This window comes from Xiphophorus hellerii, chromosome 6 (assembly GCF_003331165.1).
Source record: "Xiphophorus hellerii strain 12219 chromosome 6, Xiphophorus_hellerii-4.1, whole genome shotgun sequence".
In the NCBI taxonomy this organism is placed as follows: domain Eukaryota; kingdom Metazoa; phylum Chordata; class Actinopteri; order Cyprinodontiformes; family Poeciliidae; genus Xiphophorus; species Xiphophorus hellerii.
The window spans coordinates 23172924-23199949 of record NC_045677.1 but is presented as its reverse complement, the minus strand read 5'-3'; the positions used below and the strand labels follow the sequence as shown (position 1 = coordinate 23199949).

The 27026-nt window shown below is 40.9% G+C and overlaps 1 protein-coding gene across 2 annotated transcripts in view; it reads left to right on the top strand.

Moving 5' to 3' along the window:
* Positions 1-26670, top strand: part of ankrd12 (ankyrin repeat domain 12) — a 56438-nt gene extending 29768 nt beyond the window's left edge. Inside the window, exons 2-14 of one of the 2 annotated variants that reach the window (XM_032566400.1) lie at positions 2586-2699; positions 6777-6927; positions 9133-9204; positions 13044-13184; positions 16116-16319; positions 16489-16631; positions 18086-18233; positions 19393-22481; positions 22971-23981; positions 24428-24526; positions 24610-24753; positions 24826-24921; positions 25608-26670. In XM_032566400.1, coding sequence (XP_032422291.1) covers positions 2640-2699; positions 6777-6927; positions 9133-9204; positions 13044-13184; positions 16116-16319; positions 16489-16631; positions 18086-18233; positions 19393-22481; positions 22971-23981; positions 24428-24526; positions 24610-24753; positions 24826-24921; positions 25608-25793 — 5544 coding nt within the window. In that variant the 5' untranslated portion in view covers positions 2586-2639 and the 3' untranslated portion in view covers positions 25794-26670. The remainder of the gene's footprint in view (positions 1-2585; positions 2700-6776; positions 6928-9132; positions 9205-13043; positions 13185-16115; positions 16320-16488; positions 16632-18085; positions 18234-19392; positions 22482-22970; positions 23982-24427; positions 24527-24609; positions 24754-24825; positions 24922-25607) is intronic. The other variant, XM_032566401.1, reaches the window with a different exon arrangement.
* Positions 26671-27026: the final 356 nt, after the last annotated feature.

Genomic DNA, 27026 nt, shown 5'->3' with positions numbered 1-27026 from the left:
TATTCAAATTTCTGTTGGTATTAAGTCCATCTCCTGGTGTCTTTCAGGATTTATTTATTTGCAGGTTTTTACAGGATGATTATTATACCAAAGTAATCTAAATAACCGATTGGCAGACAAACACTATTTGGTGCAGAATTGTGCAGGGAAGGAAACTGATCTGTAGCTTTAGAAAAGGTTTACAAATAAAAATATAATCACTGTTTAATGGATTTTGCATTCAGCTCAGTGCTTTGCAGAACCAGCCTGATTCAGTTTGATTTGTATGCTACATTTTCAGCAACCGGGGAATTCATAATACTCTACATGATTAGAAAGAATATAAAACGACAAACAAGCAAGAAAAAGCAATACATTTCAGCGGCAAATTAAGGAAAAATGATGACGCCACAGCACGCTCCGGACATCAGTCTTTTAATCCTAGGACTGTTCTTTGTGTTTTAATAAAAGGCTGTATTTGTAATTATCTTTGTGTTTCTGAAAGTTCAGGTCAGAACTGCAAATATTTTGGGGCTATGTATGTATCGACTTGTATCTGTTTTTTACAAAATAGCTCAAATTCAGTCAGATTGAATACAGAACGTCTGTGTAAACATGAAGTCCTGGATTGAGGATTCTCAATTGGATTTAGATCGGGACTTTGGCTGGGCCATTTATCCACATAAATATCCTCAGATCTAAACCATTACATTGGATTGTATCTCTTTTTTTTGGGATTGTTCTCCATTGTCAAGTATTATCGTTTTCTAAAGCTACAAAATTGTGCAGTTTCAGTACTGGCCCTCCAGGTTTGTTGAACAGCTCTATTTAATTTTGTTTAGGGGCGTCGGCGTAAAGACAAATACATTAGGTAGTGGTTGTATAATAAATACATATATTATATATAAATAATATAATAAAAAGTGAAACACGTTGATAGAGATTTTACTTTTGGAGCTGCTTAAAAACGTAAAATTAAGCAAAGGCATGTTATCATTAATGTCAGACCTACCACCGGTGTTGAGCAGGAACACTTTGAAATTAAAGGTAGTCTTTTATGGCATCACATTCCTGCCCGAAACTCAACAAACGTATCACAACAGTTCATTTATTAATCATGGGAGAGTATAGCTCTGGTTGGAGCAGCAGCATAGCAGACTGTAGATATCCACAGATAACTTTTACCTAATAAAATAAAGATCACTGGAGGAAAAACATTTTTACACGCAACAAAAAAATTATTTTCCTCACTCTTCTTCTTCTCCTAGTCCAAATCTTGTGCTGATTGTCACCAGATTTTACCTGAAAATCCGTCCAATCAAGATTTATAGATGGTTTTTGTTTTTGCTGCAACAAATCCATCTGTGGGGCTTCCCAGCAGTTCTGTACTTCATTTATTATGAAGTATGAAATGTCCTTTTCAGAATAGTCAGCATGTTCTTTTACCTTGAGTAAAAGAAAAAAAATCCAGTTGTTGCAGAAGATATCTAGGCTTTTACGTTCATTCAGGGGGAGATGCAGCTTGACATTAATATGAAAATTTAACCTAATTAGCATCGTCAGAAATCCTTTTTCTTTCACCCGTTAGCCAGAAGAAGAAAATGTTCTTAACCTGATTCAAATACAGTTCATGTTGCCTTTAAATATTACCATAAACTAAATATTTTTCCTTTGGTTTTTGGATGAAGTTTTTGTCATCAGTTAAAAATAAAATGTGGTATTTTGCATTGTTGGATGATGCTGTTTCAAATATTCATAATTTCAGTCAAATAAAAAATTATTTTATAGATTTTTCTGGTATTTAATGAAGTGGTTTATGTCCTTTTTATGTTTTGTTGTTACTACTAGATTTTTTTTTTTCCTTTTCAAAGCATACCGTCGTGCTTCTTCTAAAAAGAAATCGTCAGCCGTAAAATGTTGTAAAAAGTACTTTGCGTTCATATTGAGTAATGGGGCTCTCCCAGTCCTTTTGGTAGCAGCTAATCAGTGGCGCTTCAGTTTCCCAACTTACATTTCAATGTGTAGAGCGGCAGACTACTTCTGCTTAATGAAACTGTGCGAGTGTAAAAAAGGAAGAAGGGAAAGTTCATTCAGGGTCTTATGACTGAGGAGGGCGATCCTCATGTGACGAGCTAGCTCAGGTTCAGCTGGAGTTAGCCCACGCAGCACTGCGACAACTCGGCTACTCTTCTGTTGTTGTCATCAACCACATCAGAGCGAAGCTCGGTCGCATCAACCAGCACTAGTGATAACGTGTGTGTGTGTGTGTGGGACGTTTTCCTCTCAGAGGCTGAACAGTCCCTAAAGCCGTGATTCATGCAACCTCTTCTGGTACAATGGAAAGTTCAATAAAAATCCCTGACTTCTGATCTGCTCTGAAGAAAAGAAAAACAGCAACATGTGAAAGTATCATTTCTCTCCTCCCTAGTTCAGTCGGCGGCAGTGAACCTTGTGAGCCGCGCAAGGAAAACAATGTTTGATTGTAGCTTTTTGTGCGATTGTGGGATCTCTTCCTTGTGTCTGATGCAACATCGAGAGTTATTTTTGGCAGGAAGTGGCAGTGGGGTGGAAGTCCTTCTCATTGGTGTTGTGTCTTCGCTCCACAGGTGCATGATGAGCCGGCTGTGCTGTAGGCGTCTAAGCTAGTCAGGAGCCGCACCATGGCCAAACCTGGGGGCGACCGAGATGGAGCCATGGTGGATAAGCAGGCGGGGAAGAAGGTATGTAAAAACAACCACTAAAGTTTACTCTTAGCTACTTTAGTACCACTAAAATAAAGTTAAAGTGACTTAATTTCAGCCAGCTTTTAATAGACCCAAACAGATTGGTGTATAATCGTAAAGTACAGTGTGTCACGATAACAAATTTTTCTGGACAATAAATTGTCCTTGAAATTATTGCAATAAACAATAATATTGTTTTGATACCATTTTCAACCAATATAATGATGATGCTATAATAGTCCAAACTTTAATTTTGTACAGAACACACTGGAACTGGAAGACGTTTTAAATATCCAAAATAAAAACAAAACGACCAAAAACGACACACGGAAAGAAAATAAAAAGCACAAACAACTGAAACCATAAATAAAAATAAACTACAATGTCTGTAAATAATAGAAGAATAAGAATATTAATAATCAGAATGGAAATTATTGAGCTAATTTAATTTACTATGTGATTAATTAATTGCTTACTGCGATAGGCTTAGCTGCAGCTAACAATTACTTTAGTTATTGATTATTTTAATGATTAATCAAATAAAAAAAGCCTAATTAAAAATCCGCAGATTTTTCATTTAAGCCTTTTTATGAAATATTAGAAATACATTAAAAGATACAAATAATACAACCCCTTTATTAAAAAGAAAATAAAAATAGTCTAAAATACATTACAATATGCATCTTTAGCTAAGTCGTATAAAATATTAAAAATGACAAAAAAGCAACTTTCTTCTTGAGTTAAAATATTTTATTTTATTTTTTTCTGGATAGTAAAAAGTAAGTAATGGGAGATTTTCTAACAAAGTCTGAACCATTTGAAGCTAAAACTATACCACTTAAGAAGTTTTTGGTGGAAAATAATTACAATCAAAGGTTTTTAAATCTTAAATGCAACGTTTATACACTGCCTGGCCAAAAAAAAGTCGCCACCTGGATTTAACTAAGCAAATAGGTACAAGCCTCCTATTGGATAAGTACTGCATAGGCGATTATCTTTCAGCTGGCAACAAGTTATTTAACCCCAGCTGATGCAATGAGTAACTCCTCATTTCTTAAACAACCATGGCAAAAGACACATCCTGTGGTCGTGGAAAAGACGTTAGTCTGTTTAAGAAGGGTCAAATCATTGGCATGCATCAAGCAGAGAAAACATCTAAGGAGATTGCAGAAACTACTAGAATTGGGTTAAGAACTGTCCAACGCATCATTAAAAACTGGAAGGATGGTGGGGAACCATCGTCTTCCAGGAAGAAATGTGGTCGGAAAAAAATCCTGAATGATCGTGATCGGCGATTACTTAAACGTTTGGTCAAATCAAATCGAAGAAAAACAACAGCAGAACTCAGGAGTATGTTTAATTGTGAACGCAAAAGCATTTCCACACGCACAATGCGAAGGGAACTCAAGGGGTTGGGATTGAACAGCTGTGTAGCCGTAAGAAAACCTCTAATCAGTAAGGCTAACCAGAAAAAAAGGCTTCAGTTTGCTAGGGAGCATAAAGATTGGACTCTGGAGGAATGGAAGAGGGTCATGTGCTCTGATGAGTCCAGATTTACCCTGTTCCAGAGTGACGGGCGCATCAGGGTAAGAAGAGAGGCAGGTGAAGTGATGCACCCATCATGCCTAGTAGAGAGTGTGACCATTTTTTGGTGGCGACTTTTTTTTTGGCCAGGCAGTGTATGTTTTTTGGTACAATTATGGCTTTATTTCTGCTCTGAGTGTGGCGTTCTTTCAGAAAATTGCCTTTTTTAGAGTCTGTGTACTCCAGTTAACAATTATTAATTGCCAATTAATCAGATTCATCACGATTAATCGTTTCTAATTAAAATTCACTGTATTTGGTCACCTGTCTGCTGTTTCCAAATCCAAATATAATGCGTGGAAGTTTGCTGTTGTGATGTGACAACATGCTAAACATCTGCATGTCTGCATTATCTGCATGAACGTTTCTCTAATTTGAAACCACATTTTGTGAACAAACATCCCATAAAAAATAACATCTGGCTGCCAAACAGGGAACACATCCTAGTTTCAGTGTTCTCACTCTGTTCCATATGACCTTTGTGTTTGAAAATATGCAAACTCAGACCAACACCATGACTAAAAATAGCTGGTTGGTTAAATCAATCTGTCTTGGTGCAGCTTAGTTAATAAAACTGCTTATTTTGATGTTTTGGTTGGACAGTTTCTACTAAAGCAAGTAATTCTCTGACATGCTTCCCTGTTTTGTTCTGCAAGCCGTTCTCCGTCTTCCTATCCAACACACTTTTTAGTTATTCTCCTAGATAAAGGAGAGATTGTTTCTGCCCTTATTTTTAAAGCAAAAGTCCTTCACATGTTAGCTCTCTTCTGCTCTCAACATCGCCAGACGCTCCAGCTTTGCACAGCTGGCACATTTCTTCTCCGAGATCAAAGACGCGCCACACTGCAGACATTTTCTTACTGCCAGAAATGTATTTTACTGCACCAAAGTGCTTCCATAAAAGTAATGGAGCTGAAAGGGCTTTACAATCAGATCGGAGGGCTGATAAGTAACTAATGCTGCTGGTTTTACATGCATGTTTGCTCCCAATTACATCAACTTTATATATTTTATGCAGATGTTGCGTTAATGGATGATTGGTGAAACTATTTCTCTGTTGAACTGGAGGATCAACGACAAATCAATCGACCAATACTTGCATGTGAAACCGATCTTATCCACAAATCTTATCTGCCTCTGCAGAGGTCTGAAAATCAGCCACTGTCCTCTTTTGCTCTGTCACAACTTTGTCGCTATATGTAGCGGTTTTTCAGATTAAAACAATAAATTTAAAAAAGGCATCGGCCAGAAAACCAGAATCAGTTCAGCCCTAAATTAAACCAATCAGATGTAGCGGGTAGGATGAATTAATCTAAATATTCTGATAAGAAAGAAATGTAAGTAACCAGAGTGTTTAAGGTTTTTGCTTTTGAAATAAACTCATTAACCACTTAGCAGGAGATTTAACTCAATTTTGTATCAAACAAACTATTTAAAAAGCCGCTCTATCAGTTAAATTGATTATTTATCTTTAATTTCTTTAAAAGCACAGCCCTTAAAAGTCTGGGGAAGCATAAAATTCAATTCAAAATTCAAGAAATGGTCTGACAACTACACTGTTGAAAAATATTTGTATTTTTAGACTAGATGGATGAATGAACATTCATATGTTCATTCATCCAGTTTGTTTGTCTGTCCTTCATTACAGATGTCTTTTTGAAAAATGTTTTTAAAGTCTTTGTTTCAAAACAGTTAACTGAGAACTCAGGAAATTTGATTATTGATTTGTAGAATCCCAAATAACTTATTATTATTATTTATTTGTTTATATTATTATAAAACCTAAAAGGTGACAAAATAAAGAAAATATATTAAAAATGACAAGATAAATATAAAAAATGACAAAAATGAACATTAAGAAAGACTAAATAAAATAATAAAAATGACAATAATAAAAATAAAATATGTAAAACTGAGAAAGTATAATAATAAAAATTAATTCACATATATAAAAACTAGAAGTTCAAAATAAAATACACAATAAAGATATTTATAGAACATTAGTCCATCCATACTTAGGACATAGACTCGGTATATATATCTGTTTTGGATATTTTCTGCACAGTTTTGCTCAACTAATAAAATTGAGAACTGTGATGAACAAAGTTTTCATATCGATGCATCTCTATGAACCAGAATATTGATGAAAAACCCTGAAAAAATTAACTTTAACACACAATACAGTATTATTGGTGTGAAAAATTTGCACCAGTGCAACCAGACTTGATTTCTAATTGATTAGTTTCCAATCAGAGATGTTTGATTTTTCACTTGACTGAGGATTTGTATATTCCTGAAGGAGTCTGGCAGACGTAGCGTTGTTGGGTTGATATTCTCATCCCTCCTGTTGGATTTAGGTCATATTCCTGCTTGTTTTGTTTGCTCCTGAAGCTCCGTCTGCAAGCAGTTTGTTTATTTTACTAAATAATTGTTTGATATTCCGACTTTCCAATCCTTGATGTTCTCTAACGGTGCTCTCCCCTCCGACAGAGCAAAGACAAGCTGTCGCCTTTCACCAAAACTCCGAAGTTGGACCGGAGTGAACTGCTGGCAAAGGAAGGGAAAGCCAAGTCTTCCATGAAGCGCAAGCTTTCCTTCACTACAAGTCCGCCCCGGACGGAGGACCGGGACTCGGACACCGGTAAGCCCAGTCGCTGCCTCACACTGCCTTTCAGCTGGCTCACTGCCATGTCCCCACGCTGCCACCTGGTGGATTCGGTGGGTTTTAAACATCCAAACGAGGTCAAAATCTCTGCTGGTGGATTCCAGAGATTATTCTGATTGTAAAGTTGGAAAGAGCTGCACTGATATGTGCAGCTATTATCTGAAATTATGATGCACAATTATGTATTTTAGTGTTAAAGTCAAAGATGGCAAAGAAGTGATGATTGGTGAATTAAATTAAAATCTTGATATAATGATTTGATTGTATAGCAAAAAATATTCTGTAAAAGTATTTACTGCTTTATGGATGTTGTTCTTCTCACTTTAATCAATCAAATTGATTTGAATAGAACTTTTTAGCAACAAAGTGCTTTACATCATACCTGTAAATGTAAAATACCAGACTAAAATAATCACACTAAACACAAAAAGCCTTTTAAAATCATAATCTACTTCAGTAAGATAAAAAAAACTTCCATACCTCATTAATATCAAGAAAAAAAAAATCTTTTAACTAAATCCTGAATTAAGTGTAATTAACCACATTTTTGAGTCATTTTTACTTGTCAGAACAAGAAGTCACTTGTTTTGAACCAGTGTGACGACATGAAGTAGGCTAAAACACCAAATCAGATTCTGAATACGGTCAGTTGATGTTTTGGTTCTGATTTGCTTCTTCAGGACCTTAAGTTCAAACGTACCTGGATTTTTAGGACAGTGATATACATTTGGATGGTTGAAAAACAAAACAAAATGAAGAGATAAGAGCACAAAGCTAACATAATAAAATATATATTTATTTAAAATAATATTGAATAATACAGACTGATTGCTATTACACATGGAAAAACTATGTTGTTTTTATACTTAAATAATGGGTTAATCTCCTCCTGTTGATGGCTGATGCCACTGTTGAGGAAATACAAGAAAATAAACTAGTTTACTGTAAATTTAGTGTTTATCAGTTTATGTTGCTTTTAAATAATTTCTACTCCTGTAAGGTTAAAATCAATAGCCATAACAACACTGGTATGATGTAAGCTAATTACAAATGATGGCAGGTATTTTACACAAAGCAGGGCTGGACAATAAATCAATAATATATATCACTATAAACTTGAGATCAATATCAATAGATAAAACGTCTGATAGAATAGTCACTGAACGTCAGAACTGCACAGCATTCTGGGAAATTAGGCAGAGAAAAGACATTAGCAGCTCAACCTCTCACGGCTAACTAAGCAAGGTTCATTCACTCTTTGGTTACCTAGCAACTCACTCATTCTTTGGTTACCTAGCAACAACCTGTTGAGTAACATGCGCAGCAGCAGGTTCAGGTTTTGCCATCGTGTCTCAAACCTGCTTTAAAAAAATATAAAAACGTTGTGGAGTGAAAACTGGAAAAGAGGAGAGCTCACACTCCCAGTTTGGCTGCCAGATATTTAAATTAAAAAATTAATCAACAATACTGACTGATTATAACGTCCAGCCCCAACACAGACAGCAGCCTAGGAATGATAAAGAATCTGGTGTTGGTATAGGAGGCAGGGGCCACAAATGAAAATCTGCTTAGGGCCCCAAAAAGGCTTTCTTCGTCCCTGAGGGTGATAAACTGAAACTTTTCGGGGGTTTTCAGTTCATTTGCTTTTTTGTGTGTGTGTGTGTGTGTGCGCTGGAAAAGTTTGGAAACTTAACCTTGAAAATGCTTGAAAAGTGCTTGAATTTTGCTGTGGGAAAAGTAAACACACCCTGGACCTGATGAATAAGTTGGTGTGTGTAGCTCATCTGTTACAACAAAGCAAAGCGCATGTTTACACACACCTTAAGCCCTCCTCTGTGGAGCGCAGCGCGGCGTTGTGTGGTCCTCCTGCTGAACGAAAGCCTCCAGTTTAGATGTGATTTATGTGCTGCAGAGGCCTGAAAGGTAAACTGGCTTTGAGGGCGACGGCTAGCGGAGCGGCTGAAGGGAGGAAGCGAACGGCCGCCCGATTGGATCGCCTCTCCTGCCTCCTGTGTTGCCATGACTCATAATCTGCAGCGCAGAGCGTGCCGCTGCGCCTGTCTGTGTCTGACTACATGTGCAACGAGGAGGGTGTGAGAGCATGAGCGTTAATGCAGTGCTTTCCCAAACCCCCCTCCCCACCCTGTTGCTCTCTCCCTTCCTCTCTGCTTTGCACTGTAGATGACTCAGACCCAGGCCAGTCGAGTGAGACCTGGGGAGAGAGATTAGTGCCCCCCTGCAGGATATACGCAGGTAACTGCTGCAGCCCGCCCCTCCCCTTCCTGTTGCTGTCTTCTTCGAGTACCTGGAGAAATTGCCACCTCACCACCACCTTCTTCAAATGTGTGCAGCAAACACTTTGGTTTGTGCTGCCATCATTTTACAGATATTAATAAATGTTTTCAGAGGTCAAACACGTTTACAAAATCAAGCAAATTTACCCTCAACTCATATGTGGGTATGGAGTATGACTACTGTCGATAGAAATTTACCAATTTAGAGGTGCACCAGTGGCTGATTTTTACCTACACCATTTGTTTTGTCTGAAATGTTGCTAAGAAAGTCTCTGAACTGGCAGCAGTGGAAATGAGCAGACATGACGTGGTGGATCCGGTCTGTCAGTCAAACTTCTCTCACATAGAGCAGAAGAGGACAGTGGCTGATTTTTAGATCTTTGGTGAGGTTGATATGATCAGTGGATAAGATCGACTTCACGTAATTATCAGCTGATCACCAAAATTAAGGAAATTGGTGGCGATAAATGGGTGCACCCCTTGTTTATTGACTTACATTTCCAAATTTAGACTCATACTACCGGTGCACCGATAAATTATCTGAGCCGATAAATCATCAGACACAACGGATATAAATCAGTGCACCCCTAGCAGGAGTCTAAATGCATAATGTAAGTCAAAAAACCAGGGGTGCACCTATTTATCGCCACCAATTTCCTTAATTTTAGGAGATCGGGGGTGTGCTGTGGTGGTGCAGGGGGTTAGCACGCCCCACGTTTGGAGGCCTTAGTCCTCGACGCGGACGTCGCGGGTTCGACTCCCGGTCCCTACGACCTTTGCCGCATGTCTCCCCCCCCTCTCCTCACCCTCCTTCCTGTCTGCTTACTGTGGAAAAAATACGAGCCACTAGCGCCGCAAAAACTCTTCGGAGAAAAAAAAAAAGCGTTTTAGGAGATCGGTGATCAGCCGATAATTACATGTGAAGCCGATCTTATCAACCTCAGCAAAGGTCTAAAAATCAGCCACTGTCCTCTTTTACTTTGAGGTTTGACTGACCGATGGGCCCACCAGGTCATTTCTGCACATTTTCAGTTAACTATTGTTAACTATCAACTATTGTTAATAGTTAAGCTATATTTAGCGACATATCAGGGGAAAAAAAGGTTTCTGCCAAAGTCGGAATCGGCAGGTCAGGCTTTTTAAAGATCGGCAATCAGCCAGAAAACTGCATCCTTACAATAAATGTGAATAAGTTTAAGATTTGTATTTGTTCTGTTTTCCCACAGACACGTGCAAAATCAAAGATTTTATCTGTGAGAATAAAATTTTACAAGTTACAAAGTTGCAGCTCTGCAACAATACAAGGACAAATCACAAGTTTACGAGGGATTTAAAATCCGTCAAAAGGTGGAACCTTTCCGCCGAAAATACCGATAGTTACAATTTTACAAGTTACAAAATTACAACTGTGCAACAATACAAGTACAAGTTACAAATTTACGAGTACAAATCTGTCAAAATCGAACGCCTTACTCTAGCTAAGGTAGCAGGTTTGTTTTGTTTTTTCATCCCTGAGTTGGGTACGGTGCTGTGAGAGTGTGAGGTTTTCTCAGCTTTGCTTGCAGAGACCGCTGACTGGAAGCTGCAGGTATTTTGGGATGCTGATTGGGGGAAAGTTCCAGGTTTTGACGGCTCTGATTGTCAACGTTGTCATCTACAATCAGAAACGGATTTTAAATCCTTCGTAAAATTGTGATTTGTACTTGTATTGTTCCAGAGTTGTAAATTTATAACTTATAAACTTGTTTTCTCACTGATAAAATCACTTGATTTTTCATCAAATCTTAAATTTATGAATGTGTATTGACTTAAATTTACACATTTTTGCTCCTATGCATTAATTTTTATTGACAGTAATCTCACTCCATAAAGGCATCATGTATTGTTCTGAAAAATTTAGAAAATGAGTGCTGAGCTTTTTGGGGGAGGTTTTCCCCCAATATGCAGAGTTTGGTGGAGTACTCAAAAATTAAACTCAAATAGCAGTAACATTACTTCAGCTTATTTTTACTCAAGTAAAAGTAAAAAGTAGCCATCCAAGAAATTACTTTAAAAAAAAAAAGTAATTCAGATTTACTGAATCTGAATTACTTCTGATAAATCATCAGGCACAACCGATATCCTTGCACAAACTGTGGGAATAAATCGGTGCACATCTAATAATAAATTATTTAAATTTAAATAATTTAATATTTAAAAATTACATAATCAGATAAACTAAAAAAATATAAATTAAAAATTTAAATGATTTAAAATGATTATAATTTATATAAATAGAAAAAGAACATCAGGCAAAATAACAAAATTTCCAAATCAGTTTCTTTAATTAAAAAACTTATGAAACTTTAACAAAAACTGCATTTGTGAGTCTGTGTCTGGTGTGTTTTTGGTTAAAACATGTTTGATTTTCATTCAGTGGGTAGAAAATTGAGAAATTTTACTCAAGTAGGCGTAGAAATACTTATTAATAAAATTATTCAAGTAAAAGTAAAATATACAGCATAGTAAAAATAATTTTTTTTTCAAAAAAGTTATCCAAATAAATGCAACTCTGACTATATGCATGTAGATCTGTCACAATAAAAAATTTTGCTGGACGATAAGCAATAATATGGTTGTTTTGAAACAATTTTCCAATAATATAAAGGTGATGCACAAACACATTCTCAAAGATCAATAATCTTTAAGTTCTAATAAACATTTAACACTGAAAGCAGAAGACATTTAAAATATCCGAACTAAATAAACAAAACAACTAATTATGACGTTTCTGTAAACAACATTTACAGAAACGACTGTAAATTTTGCACGCACCTTAAGGCCTCCTCTGTGGAGCGCAGCGCAGCGTTGTGTGGTCGTTTAGTTGAGAACTAGTCTCAACTAGTTCTTCAGAGAAAGAACTAGTTGAGACTTTAGTCATCAAGTTTTTGGTAGAAAGAAAAATGATAAATCATGCAAATGGAAATTATTGAGCTTGTTTTAATATATCATACGATTGATTTATTGATTGTGACAGTTTTCTATATGCATTTGTTTTTATTCTTTTATTATTTATGTTGGTTTACTGTGGGGATTAGGTTGTTTTACGTAAATCTTATGTTTTTGTATTGCAAAAAAATTTGTAAATCAATCAAATGTGCAAAGTTAAATTAATTTATATCAATGTTTTTGAAATGATGTGCAGGTTGATCTCTGGTGACATCTGGAAATTTTATTCTTTTTTTAACTATAACATCACAAGTGAACATTTTTGCTGCACAAACTCATTTTGATTTAGTAAATGTGGACAGGCTGCTTGACCTTTGACCTCTGGAAACATTTATTCACATCTTTAAAATGACAGCAGCGCAAACTAGAATTTTTACAGCACAAAATCTGAAGAAGTTGTGGGCGGGGATTGGTCCAACTTCACTTTTCTTTTTCTTTTTCTTCGAGTCAAAACCTGCTGCTGCTGCTCCACACACACACACGCTCACACACACACGCCCACATGCACGTGTGTGTTTTCGCCTTGCATCTGCCCCAATTACAGCTCAGCATGTCTGTGTTTAGCACCAGTCGACCGATCGGAGACGGGGCGGGCGGGGGGACGCCGCCGACGCTTGACTGACCTCGGAGAATGCCGTTTTATTTTTTCCGTCTTGTTTTTTCCGAACCTCACGCTTGTCATCTGTTTCTCAGCGAACTCAACAGATACAAGAGAAGAGGAGGAAAAACGGTTCACCTTCTCGCTGATCGGGGTGAAAATGAAGATTTGGTTTTTGGGTTTTTGTAAGTGTTTGTTTGATTCTGTTGCAGATAAAGACGGGCCAGAGAAGAAGAAGGTGAAGAAGGAAGCCGGCAGCAGAAGGTCCAAGTCCTCCAACCTGTTGTTCGGCTATCCGCTGTCGGAGCGCAAGCAGATGGCTCTCCTCATGCAGATGACGGCCAACAGTCCAGGTCTGTGGCTCTGACCTTTCACCCCCGTTCAGACGATGTGATTCATTCGTCTGAACTATCTGTGAATCATTTGTTCATCGGATCTTTACTCATTCCCAGAAGGAGTCAGGATGATCCGGTTAGACTGAGTCACGGGGTTCCTGAGACAAGTTTCTGGAGAAGATTCGGGAAAATAAACGATTCCAGATTTTATTCACAATTAGGAGAGAAATCCACCAAAACGTCCGTTCAAATGTTCATCAGTCCGTTTTCCCAAGTATCTGATTGTCTGTCCATCTTTTCCCTTTTCTTTCCTCCCTTCCTTTGCTGCCTTTCCAGGCAACTGATTTTCCTTCCTTCCTTCTTTTCACTTCACTTTTTCCTTTGTTCTTTTTCTTCTTTCCGTCTTTCCTTTGTTGTTTCTTTCTTCTGTTCCTCCTTCTTTTCCTTCATTCCTTCCTTGTCTTCTCATGCACCAGATTTTTCTTTTTTTCTTTCTTTTCTTTTTTTGTATAACTTTCCAAAAGTAAAGAAAAAAAAAAAAACAATTTCTTCCAGCTGCAAAGCATCCAAAACCAGAGGGAGTAATTATCCGAAATTCAACGCCTGAACCAAAAAAAGAAAAATAAAAGTTAAAAAAACAGAAGAAACCAGAGCTAAGATATCTGATCTGCTGCCACATTCTGCTAACATGAACAAAATAAATTAAAAAACTTCTGCTGCGTCTTTCAGTAATTATCCAAAACATTGTGATAAATTAACACGGAAACGTCTCATTTTACACCAAATCAACTCTATCAGAGCTGAGAGTCGTTGGCGACGTGGACTTTGAATTTTATTGCAATATTTTGTGGCACGATTGCGATGACAATTACAATGACAATTAAAAGCTTTTTAAAAATTTTTTTAGATAACAGTTTGTCTGTGACTGCAAAACAGTATTCACAGCCAAACAAGTTTAAAACATTCTCATCTGAAATTGACGTCTTTAGGACGTCGGTTACTTCAGAAAAGTGAGATTTACGTCACTAAACTGCAATTAATTATATACAGTACTTGAGTTTATAGATAGTTATTGATGATTTTGTGGATCAAATAGTGGAGAAAATATTTAAAAATAATACTGAATACTGTCAGTTTTATTTTCATTTAACTTAATAAGTGAAACAATGACAACAATAATCTTGATATCTATATATGTAATTTGTCATAAAATCACAAAGTCTTTTTTTTACACTTTTGGAAATGCATGAAAATAAAGCAAATTTCTTTGTTTTAAATAAGAAAATACACATTTTATTGCCTAAAATGAATTAATATAGCATTCCTTTAGTTAATTTTGGCTGAACGAATATTTTTTTAAAAACTGGTGAAACATATTGACAAAGGTGTTTTTCTTAAATGTTTGCAAAATGTTTCTATATATATTTTGGCTGAATTACTGCTGTGAATATGTTTTTTTTTTTCTCCAAATGTGTTTTTTATGGCAATTAAGAACCAGGTGACGCTAAACCGATGCCACTTTTAGCTAAAACATATTTACAGACAGAAGTTTTTTTTATCTTAAATGCTAAATTTATATATATTTTGTACAATTTCCTCTTCATTACTGCTCTGAATGCGTTTTTCTTCCAGCAAATGGACATTTTTTTATGTCTGTAAACTCCAGTTAGCCATTAATCGAATATTAAATTAGTTGGTCTGATTGTTTTTGCCTGTATATATATTAGCGATGCTCCAATCAGGTTTTTTGCTGCCGATTCCGATACCGATCACCCATGAAGCTGATCTCTGCTGATCGCCTGGATTGGCTGTTAATTTTTCGGTTTAGATGTAAATGATACTATGTTGCATCCATCCATCCATTTTTTTACACCCTTGTCCCTAGTGGGGTCAGGAGGTGATGGTGTCTTATCTCCAGCTAACGTTCCGGGCGAGAGGCGGGGTCACCCTGGACAGGTCGCCAGTCGGTCACAGAACCGACAGGACACACAACCATGTTCACTCACTCACACCTAGGGAGAATTTAGAGAGACCAATTAACCTGACAGTCATGTTTTTGGACTGTGGGAGGAAACCGGAGTACCCGGAGAGAACCCACGCATGCACAGGAAGAACGTGCAAACCTTATGCAGAAAGACCCCGGGCCGGGAATTGAACCCAGAAACTTCTTGCTGCAAGGCAACAGTGCTACCAACTGCGCCGCTATGCAGCCCGATACTATGTTATCTGGCAAAATGGAAAAAATTATCTGGCAATAAATTCACCTAATTTAGACATAATAGACATATTCTAATACATATTTAAAATCTTTTCTTTATTTACATGCTGGAGCTTTAAGCAGACGTTCGGTGTGAGAGTTCACTGTCTGGTGGAGGTTGAGCGGCGAAATATTATAAATATGTGAAATATTATTACCAGTAGCACATAGCGGTGGTCCAAGAGCGAGAGCAGAACCAGTGTCTTACACCGCCAGCTCAAAGACTTTAATTATTTTTAGGGTTATTTGTTTAGCTCTCTGACCGTGATGCTAATCCATGTTAGCGTTGGTAGCTGTGCACTGCTTTATCTGCTATCTGGACGCTCCGGATGTCCTTTTTTTCTGCATTGATGCTTGTTTTTTAAACATATTAGATTCGTTGTGTTGATGCATTGTGTCGTGCTTCACGCCGCAACACGCTAACTTCCCCATTCACTCTCAGAGCGTTACAGTATCACACAGCAGGATTTGTTGCTGCGCGCTGGCGCAGTGTGAAGGAAAGAGTTCAGCTGCACACGCAGGCTGAGAAGTGAGAGACGGGTGATTGTTTTGGTGATCGGCAACAAGAGATGGTGATCGGTGATCGGCTATCACCGATCATACACTTTTTCATGTAAATCGGCAGATTTTAAGTGATCAATGTGCTGTTTATCAGCATCTAGTAAACCTGATCACCTCTTTCCTGTGTGCAGACTCGACGCCCAGCCATCCCTCGCAGACGACGCCTGTGCAGAAGAAAGTCCCCAGCGGCGCCTCGTCTCGCCAGAAGGACAAAGTCAACAAGAGGAACGAGCGCGGGGAGACGCCCCTCCACATGGCGGCGATCCGCGGAGACGCCAAGCAGGTCAAAGAGCTCATCAGCCTGGGAGCCGACGTCAACGTCAAAGACTTCGCAGGTAGAAAATCGTTTGGCGGCTTCATTACGTCTGAATGGCTGCTGATGACGAGAGGCGGCGTCTCTGAGAGAAAGCAGTCAGGACGCCTCCCGGTGCTGTTGCTGCTTCTGCAGAACGATTTGCAGCTGTGACTTCTGATTGGTCCGACGTTTCCTCCCACTCCCCCCAGGTTGGACTCCGCTCCACGAAGCCTGTAATCTGGGTTACTACGATGTGGCGAAGGTCCTGATAGCAGCAGGAGCAGAAGTCAATACGCAGGGTCTGGACGACGACACGCCGCTTCACGACGCCTCCAGCAGCGGCCACAAAGACGTAAGTACCAATCAGGAAGTTTGTCCACAGCTGAAGGGCTGAAGACCAGATTTCAGATTGAAATGATGAGGTTAAAACCTTTAAGCATCAGTTTAAGACAAAAGATTTCCAAATTTATATCTATCTGTACAAAGATCAATATTACTGGAGTTTTTCATCAGTTCCAACATTGTACCTACCGTTAGTGTAAATTTCACTATGATGCAAAATAGCACTACTAGGCATTTAAGGAATGAAATAAACATTTCAATGTCAATATGTTGTTTTATTTCTCAAACATGACTTTGGAACAACCATTCTGAACAACCATTGTTTTTTCATAATATTTTGTGGCTAAATACCACAAAATGTCTTTGCTGCACCGTCTCATGAGCTCCTAGCTGCTTTCTTATGATATGAAATCAGTTTTACAAGTTAAAGGTTTCAAATGCAGCTAAATAAATAGTAAAATATTCCTTTATTGCAAGGGTAAAACCCACATATATCCAGATAGAGCTGATTTGCACCCAAATCAGCTTTTATTGAATTTCATTAAACATTGCTAAAGCGAAACAAAGTGACCCAAATCCTCTTCTTATGATGGAGAATAAATTTGTTCAATCAAGGCAGTTTTCAAGAATTTGGAAACTAGATCCTTTTTAATTTTGGGTCGACAATTAACATCCATTTCCAACAAAAACGACATTTTTTTTAAATTTAATGTTCTTGGCCTGCAATTTTCAATTTTGGCTGATATGGCAGAAAGTTTGCCTTACTGTATTCTCCTAGGAACTTTTAGCCCGTTTCACTGAAAAATGTTGTAGTATTAGAGTCCATATTTATGTAATTTCTTATTTATTCATCATACTTGTGATATTTTTTGTAATTTGAAAAAATCTTTTCATTCAAAGTTGTAGAATTAAAATACATGCACAGAATTTGCAATTTCTTCGATTATACATATTGCTTCTCAATACCACTGTTACTTATTTTAATTACTTAGTTGCCTAGTGTCGCTAAAAAGCATCAAACCCAACATTAGAAATAACTTAGAACTTTGTTGACTTGTGGTCTAGTCTGGTACCTATTATTATTATTATTATTATTATGTATAATTATATTATTTATTTTTATTATTATACAATTTTTAAACAGGAAATAACCAAACATTCCCTTGGATTTATTAACAGAAATAATTGTGAAGCTAATTAGCTTCATTAGCCTATCAGACGTGACCTGATGGGGAAAGTTGAAGCGTTCCTTCAGCTTGCCGATTGAGTGAAAAATGTCCTGTTATTGATGAACCTCATATATTAAACGTATTTGAATTGAAAAAATGTAAACATTTGAGCATCACTTGAAGAAAATCCCTCTAGTACCATAACTTTAGTTGCTCTTTTTTCCATAAGCAATCCTTGGTGTATTTTTTTTACTCACTATTTAAGTCTTGTTTTTGTTTTTCCTTCAACCTGCAGATTGTGAAACTCCTCCTCCGTCACGGCGGAAACGCTTTCCAGGCCAACAAGCGCGGCGAGCGTCCTGTGGACGTGGCCGACTCCCAGGAGCTGGAGCTGCTCCTGAAAGGAGAGGCGCCGCTGTCCGACCAGGACGACAGCTCCTCAGGTGAGCAGGGGAGGCTTTTACCTGACGGGTTTTATTTTCATCTTTTATTTTCCTACTTTTGTCCTTTTTCTGTGGTTGTTGTTACCCCTGCCTTTTTGTCTTTATCTTGGTTGTATTGTTTTGTTTGCATTTTATTCTAATTCATATAAATCACTTTGACGTGTTTCTGAAATTGTGCTATGTAGATAAAATTAGATTACTTTACCTACTCAGCAACCTGAGAGGTTCCTGTATTGTTGTACTTTACAAATATGTCGTAGAAAATTGTGGTTTTCCCACATTATTAAACTTTTTCTTCAGACAAAAAACAACATTGAATGTTTTTGGGGGGGTTTTAATTCGGCATGTTGTAAAAAGACTGTCTGCCCTCGTGATACAAGGCTTTTAAGGAAATCGATAGTCAATCAATAAGATTACTCAACTTTAAGTTAATTAAATTAAAAACGTTCTGCCACAAACTTGACAAATTTCAATAATTAAATTCAAAAAGCTAAACTCCTATAACGTCCATTGCATCAAAAACTAATTTATAGCTGTCTTTATTTGTGTAAATTAAAGTGTTTATGGGTCACAGCTTATGAAAAACCAACATTTAGTTTCTCAGAAAATTAAAAGATTAACATAAAAGTAATTTTTAATAAATAAAGGTTTTGTTTTGGCCTACACAATCAACTGCAGCTGCAGTCCACATCTTGTGAATGTCCCCAAAATTCTTCTATAGGTTTTGATTTATAATCCTACCACACGTTTTCCTTCCACTAAACTTTCCATTGATATGTTTGGAGCTGTTGGAGCGATTATATATTGTAGCTTACTCAATTTCTTGTGGAGGATTTTCATGACTAGACAGGCATCCAGTCAGCAGTGTTTCTTTTTTTTATTATTATTATTTTTCATTTTTCAAATGATACAGCGATGCTCCAAGCCCTTCCCTTCATACCAGATCTCACATGAAAATACAAAAAAAATAAGATGTTCTACATGTTCTGGGTAAATACAAAACTGTACACATGTATAAAAATCATTTTTATTGCTTCATTAGCTGAAAGCAGTAATCATCAAAATAACAGACTTGTTTGAAAATATGATTTTCACTGTGAGTTTTGAATTTTTCCGACAGTATTCCAGTTTGTTGTAACGCGCCTTTTCCTCCCTGCAGAGTCCGAAGACCCGCCGTCCGTCAACCCGTCCAGCGTGGACGACAACATGGAGGACTCCGACACCGAAAAGGAGTCGGACGGCAAACCGGCCACCAAAGCGTCGTCGTCCGTGCCAGGCTTGGACGAGTACGAGTTTAAAGACGAGGAAGAGGAGGAGGATCTGAGCAAGGCGCTGAACGACAGGCACATCCCCCGGAGGGAGCTGCGGCAGCGCGAGAAGGAGGACAAAGACAGGAACCACGTGGCGGGAAAACAGAGCAACAAGGCCGACTCGTCCTCAAAGTCCAAGAAGCAGAAAAGCTCCCGCGTCCACTGCAGCTCCGACACGTCCAGCGACGAGATGGAGAGCCTGTCGGAGAAGAGGAACTCCCCGACCTGCTCGCAGAGCTCTGAGAGCCACAAAATGGACACCAGGTTGAAAAAGGACGGCGCCGAGCAAAAGGACAAGGGGAAGGTGAAGAAGAAGAGCAAAAGCCAGAACAAAAACAAGGAGAACGAAGAAGACGGCAAGGAGAACAGCAAGACTTTGGTTCTCTCTCTTGCATCAGTGTCGGAGAGCAACGAGAAGGGGCGCGAGGAAGACTCCTTCAAGATGTCCTTCAGTCCTAAAGATGACTCGTCCGTGCACCTCTTCCATTTGTCCTCCATCAAGTCTCCAAAGCTGAACCACAGCCTGGCGGACAAGCAGTGTCCACTGAAACAGGAAAATACCAAGGTGTCCATCAGCGACGGCTCGTACAACCATTACTCTGAGGCGGACTTCTGCAGCGAAAGCTCCAGCGCGAAGGGCTGCAAGCACAGGGAGAAGAGCAAGCATCATCAGAAGGAGCCCGGCTTGGACGCAGACGACGGCCGCGACAGCCCCTGCAAGGACGCAGTCACAGGGAACAGCGTGGACGGCGGCGAGCCGGCGGTGCTACGGAAAACGGACCTGGACGGGAAGGTGGTGAAGAAGCACAAGCTGAAACACAAGGAGAAGGACAAACACAGGCGGGAGTACGAAGCCGAGCGCAGCCGCCACAGACAGAAGGAGGCCAGGAAGGACGGCCACCGGAACCTGGAGTTCGACAGGGAGTTCTGGAAGGAGAACTTCTTCAAAAGCGATGAGGCGGATGAGCCGCCGGCGGGGAAAAAGGACGGAGAGGACGCCGGCTCGCTCCAGAAGACGGCGGCGGACTCCTCTCCGGTGAAGGATGAGAGGAACTCGAAGGAGAAGCACTCCGGAGGCAAGGAGAAGAGGCCGAGAGAGGAGCGGGAGAAAGACAAGGCGGTGAAGAAGGAGCGGAAAGAGGAGCGGACAAAGGAGGAGAGTCACGGATCGGGCCAGAGTCCGGAGGAGTCTCTGCAGAACAGCGGTGTGAAAGAAGAAGCAGAGGAGAAACCCGTCATGGCTGATCAGGACCAGCTGGAGCCGTCTGAAAAAACGGCGCGAGACAAACCTGACAAGAGGCTTCCAGGAAAAGAAAAGGATTCAGACAAAACGGAGAAGACGCATCTGGACAAGGAGAAGAAGATTAAACCGGAGCACTCCGACAATTCAGTGGAGCGGTGGAAGGAAAAGGACAGATCCGGAGCCGCCTCTTCACTCTCACCTGGAGATAAAAGCTACAGAGACAACGACAAGTTAAAGTCTTTATCCGCCGCCAAGAAGCACGATGACGGCAGGAAGAGTAAAGATAAGCAGGAGAAACGGTCTGACAGGGAGTATGGAGGCGGAGATCACAAAGAAAGAGACCGAGCAAACAGCGACAGACGAGGGAAACCTCCGGAGAAGACCGCGGATCACCGCTTCAAAGAGAAGGACTGCGACCGGAAAAAGAAGGACAAAATGAAAGACAGCGGCGTGTCTTCCAGCTCCAACCTGAAGCTACTTCTGGAAGACAAGAGGAGCTATCTGTCTGAGAGCAGCAAGGTCTCATCCGCAAAGTCAAAAGAGGAGGCGGCGGCGAAGACGCCCGAGAAGGATCGGGACCGGCGAGACCGGGAGCGAGACTACGACAGACACAAAGACAAAGAGCGGCACAAAGAGCGCTCCCAGCAGGCCCGCATCGGCAAAGCCAAGTCCTGCGAGGGAGACGCAGAAAAGAGCAAACCGAAAACCCCGACGGCCACTCGGGACGCCAAGCCGAAGGAGAAGCGGCTGGTGAACGATGACCTGATGCAGACCAGCTTCGAGCGAATGCTGAGCATGAAGGACCAGGAGATCGAGCTGTGGCATCGGAAACATCTGGAAAAGCTCAAGCAGAAGGAGCGGGAGAGGCTCAAGCAGCGGCCTCTGTGCGACCCGGGGAAGTCCAGACCCAAAGACAGGAAACCGGAGATCTGCCTCAACAAGGAGCTGACGCGCTCCAAAAGCTCAGAGACGTCCGACGTCCACGGCAGAGAAAAGAAAGACGCTAGCAGCAACAGGACACTGTCTCTGGACGGGAAGAGCGCGTCCCTCAGCACCAAGGTCATATCCGTGGTGGAAAACTGCCTGAGCAGGTCGCCGCGACCTGAGAGCGACCGCGGCGGCCTCATGTCCCGCTCCGTGTCCCTGGTATCCGTAGCGAGCTCCGAGGAGTCGTTCCAGGCCACGACGTTTACTCCCAGACACACGGAGTACGACTCGGACATGAACCTGGAGACCTCCGACTCCCAGCAGGCGTTCCTCCAGTCTTCCCTCGTCATCCAAGCTGCCAGGTCGCCGTCCGTCCATGACAGAGACTGCAGCACTCTTCCAGACGCGCCACAGTCGGGGAAGCACGAACCCCAGCACCTCCAGAGCGTCCTGGAGGAAGACCCCAGTCCGTCTGCCGAGGGAGACTGCGCGGAGCATCCGTCCAAGTGTGGCCTTACCGCGTTGGAGGAGACGAAGGAGAGCTCGGAACCTGAAGAGAACCTCAGCGGACATCCGGACCCAAACCCGCCGGCGGAGACGCTCGGAGAAAAGGAGGGAAGCACGGCGGAACAGTCGGCAACACAAGATCTTCCAAATAGAAACCAGACACTTCCACAAGGCGACGCCTCTCAGGCGGAGCAGAAAAATCCTCCTTCCCCGGATCCCGCCGCAGCGAAAGACGTCACCAGTCCGACAGAAACATCACAGGTAGGCCTGACACAGGAACAAGCTAGTAAATATGAAAATTATTTACTATCCTGTTCATGAGACTTAGAAAAACTGTCTTCAGTCAGAGGCTTCTTCAAATTCACTGTAATACAGACTGCTAGAGGAGATCTTCTCCCTCTACAATAACTCTGTGAAGAATTTGAATTGATACGAGTTACAACATTTAATCAATAAAGCATTGTTGAATTTCCTGGACTATAAATAGTCCCAGAAATTATTGTGATTAATTATATTGTTTATTTATATATAAGTGATTTATTATATTATATATAGACCATTTTCATGTCATAAAATGGCGGTGGCATAGTAACGTAAGAACAGATGAGGGTTTCCCCCAGAAAAGGAGCTGGTTGAGACCAAAGCACCAGACTGAAGACTTTATCATCCAGTTTTTGGTAAAAAGAGAGAAGGGATAAAAATGATAACTGGAAATGCTAATTCTAACTTATTATGTGATTTTTGCGACAGGGAGAAAGTGTTTGCGGAGAATCGGATCAGCCGCTGACATCCGGCGAGCCGTCAGCGCTCGAGGACGCAGCGACCTTCCATCAGAGAGAGACGCCGCCGTCTTCCAGCACCGAGACCCAGCAGCCGTCCGACCTCCTACCGGAAAACTCTCCTCAGGAGAACATGGCCGCCTGTTCTGACAACCCAACGCCTCCGGACGCGCCGCGCAGTCCTCCACCAGAAACCAGTTTGCACATTCCCAGTTCTGCTCCAGCAGAAGAAGATGACGACAACGACTCGTCCGCAGACGATGAAGACAAATCCCAGCCTTCCACTGACAACGCCGGCACTTGTCCTGATGTCCAGATGGAGGACTCGGCGTCCTCCGAGACCCTTGACCCCAGAGAGGAGTCGAGCGACGCTCATCAGGGCTCAGAGAGCAGCGCCGCAGCAGAGAGCTCTCCCCTGGACGGAAGCGCGGCCGACACTAACATGGAGACGCCGCCCGAGCCGATGGACGCCACGCCGGCGGACGAAAAGACGGAAACATCGGCGGCCGAAGAGCAAAGCCCGAGGTCGGTCCAGTCAGCGCCGCAGACGGACAGCGGCAGCGCTTCGGGCAGCTGCTCGCCGCAGTCCGCCGACCGAGACTCGGACTCCTCCGGATCGAAGCTGAAAGCCCGGCCGGCGGACGAAGACGCCGACGTCCTCGTCCCGCACCCACGCAAGAGGAAGATGCCGAAGCCAGCGGCATCGCCGCTGAGCTTGGCCGCCCAGCAGGAGAGAGAGAGGTGCCAGCAGTCGCTGGCGGCCATCGTGGACGCGGTGAAGCTGGAGGAGATCGAGCCGTACCAGACGGAGCGGGCCAACCCGTACTACGAGTTCCTGCACATCCGCAGGAAGATCGAGGAGAAGCGCAAGGTGCTGTGCAACGTGACGCCGCAGCCGCCGCAGTACTACGACGAGTACGTGACGTTCAACGGGTCGTACCTGCTGGACGGGAACCCGCTCAGCAAACTCTGCATCCCCACCGTGAGTCCGAACGGATCACACAGAACCGCAACAGAACCACAACACGCACCGTAGGACTCACTGACATGTGACATTTTCTTTCTTCTTTCTTAACTTTCTTTTTTTCTTCCTTTTTCATTTTTCTTTTCTTTTTCCTTCCTTTCTTTCTTTCTTTTTCTTTTTTAATTTCTTTCTCTTTCTTTCCTTTCTTGCTTCTTTATCAAAATCTGAAAAGTGCGGTGTGCATTTTAATCCCTCTGTGCTCTAATATCTCTTGATAAAATCTGTTATTTATTGTCTGACTCTGAAGCACGGTGGTGGCAGCATCAGGTTTATTTTTATTTTATAATCATGCAACTTTTTCCTTCCTCTTCTTTCTCCTTCGCATTAAACTGAATAATTGATCAGTTTTTTCTCTAAACGTGTTTAAAAAATAATGATCAATAATTAATAATCGTATTTTCCAGATAACTCCGCCCCCTTCGCTTCCTGAGCCGCTGAAGGAAATGTTCAAGCAGCAGGAAGTCGTCCGGATGAAGCTGCGGCTGCAGCACAGCATCGAGCGCGTAGGTTTTTTATTTTATCTTTATTAATGTCACCCAGGTTGACCTGATGACCTCCGGCTGACCTTTGGCCCCTCTCGTTTCAGGAGAAGCTGATCGTTTCCAACGAGCAGGAAGTGCTGCGGGTCCACTACCGGGCCGCCAGAACACTAGCCAACCAGACGCTGCCGTTCAGCGCCTGCACCGTCCTGCTGGACGCCGAGGTGTACAACATGCCTCAGGACATCCAGGTGAGCCTCTCTCTGACCTCCGACCTCCGACCTGCTGCTCTGGGTTTGAACCTGTCGAGTTTTTGTTGCCAGGGCGACGACGGGAAAACGTCGGTGAGGGATCGGTTCAACGCCCGGCAGTTCATGTCCTGGCTGCAGGACGTTGACGACAAATTCGACAAGCTCAAGGTCAGACTTTCAAAATAAAAGCTCATTGATCTGGTTTTTATTTTTGGAAGTTTTTCAGAGGAAGAGGAGGGTGATTGATGAAGGTTTTTACTGATCAGGGATCAATAAGAAGCTGGAGGTTTCGTGTTATTCACTGAATAATTGATTAAAACTGAAAGGTCAAAGGTCAGACTGATGGAAGTCGGCATATTTCCTTCCTTTATTTCTTTTTCTTTCTCTTTTATCTCGAAGGTTTCAGATATTTTTTTTCTCTTATTTTTCTATAAATTCCCAATAAATTACATATAATCATGTATCAATAGTCCTGATTGATTTTCACTTTGAATCCTAAAGTTTCAATTTTATTAATTTTTCTGCTTACAGCAGTTTGCAGCAGTTTGCAGCAGTTTGTTGCCCTTAACAGTCAGTTCAGGGTCAAAGGTTGAGCGTAGGGAAGAAACCAAACCAGGTTTGTTTCTCAGACCTGGTTCTGACCCGTTTGGTTCTGACCCGTTTCTAACCCGGTTTGGTCCTGATGTTTGGTCCTGACCCGGTTCTGACCCGTTTGGTCCTGATGTTTGGACCTGACCCGGTTTGGTCTTGATGTTTGGTTCCGACCCGTTTGGTCTTGATGTTTGGTTCCGACCCGTTTGGTCCTGATGTTTGGTCCTGATCCGTTACTGACCCGTTTGGTCCTGTCCCCCCAGACGTGCCTGCTGATGCGGCAGCAGCACGAGGCGGCGGCGCTGAACGCCGTCCAGCGCCTGGAGTGGCAGCTGAAGCTGCAGGAACTGGACCCGGCCACCTACAAGTCCACCAGCATCTTCGAGATCCCCGAGTTCTACATCCCGCTGGTGGAGGTCAACGACGACTTCGACCTGACCCCCATATGAGGCGTCGCCACGGCAACACCACGGAGCAGCACTTACAGCCGGGTTTTTTTTGTTTTGTTTTGTTTTGGTTTTTTTTACCAGAACCGGGCCGTGAAGATTTCAGATGTTTTCAAAGTGTTCATACGTTGTGTACAGACTGTGCTCTTAATTTTTTTTAACTTATTTTATACATAAAAAAAGTAAATGTGCATTTGTACATAGTCATGTAATTATTGTTTTAAACTGTAAAAAAAACAAAAAGTAAAATAGATATTTTGATTGTAAACTCGTTCCGTCTGATGTTTAAATGGACCAAAGTCGTTTTGTTTTGGGTTTTTTATCCGGTCTTCGTCTGTGATGTTCTCGTCGTTCGTTGTTGTTGTCCTTTTCTTTTCTTTCCAACGTTTCTTCCTTCCTTCCTTCCACATCTGGAGCTTTACGCCACAGCTGGTGTTTCCTGGACTTTGGCGGTTTTAATGCTGTGCATGCGTTGCGATGTTCTTTATCTTAAAGTACCGTGGACTTTAAATTCGTGAGGTTTTAACTGAAGTGTTCCAGCTCTCTCTCTCTTTATCTTTTTGTTTTTATGTTTTATTTTCCACCCCAACATCGTGTCTCTTTCTTCTGGCGGCCTCAGAGCGTCCTCAGAGCGTCCTCCTGTGTCGTCCATATTGTGTCTCGCGCACATCGAAGTCTGTTGTGGCTTCCAAGAAAAAAAGAAAAAAAAAACAAAACACTTTTACAGTTTCGACGTGAGATCACAACAAATCCTATTTTTTCAACATAATGCCTTTTGAACGATAGTTCTAAAAAAATGTCTATTTTAATATTTACTTGTTACATGACTTGTACATATTTGTAATATATAATTGAATAAATTTTATTTGTTGTGAAATTATATCTTGTGTTGGATGAATTTTTTATTCAACTGCATAATTATTATTATTGTGTGGATGCAGTACTCTGATCTGCCAGGAGGGGGCACTGCAGACAGCAATGCAAATTGCCGATGGAGGTATATATATATATATATATATGTATATATATATATATATATATATATACCTCCATCCATATTTTCAATATATTTAATTGAAAATAATTAATTTGGAAATTTTGACTTTTGCCTAATGTTTAATTTATCTATTTATATGAATTGTTATTTTCATCCTTAAAATACCAAAATTTCCGCTTAACTTTATATATTTCCGGTCTGATGATGTGATTATTAAATATTAAATGATTGATAATTAG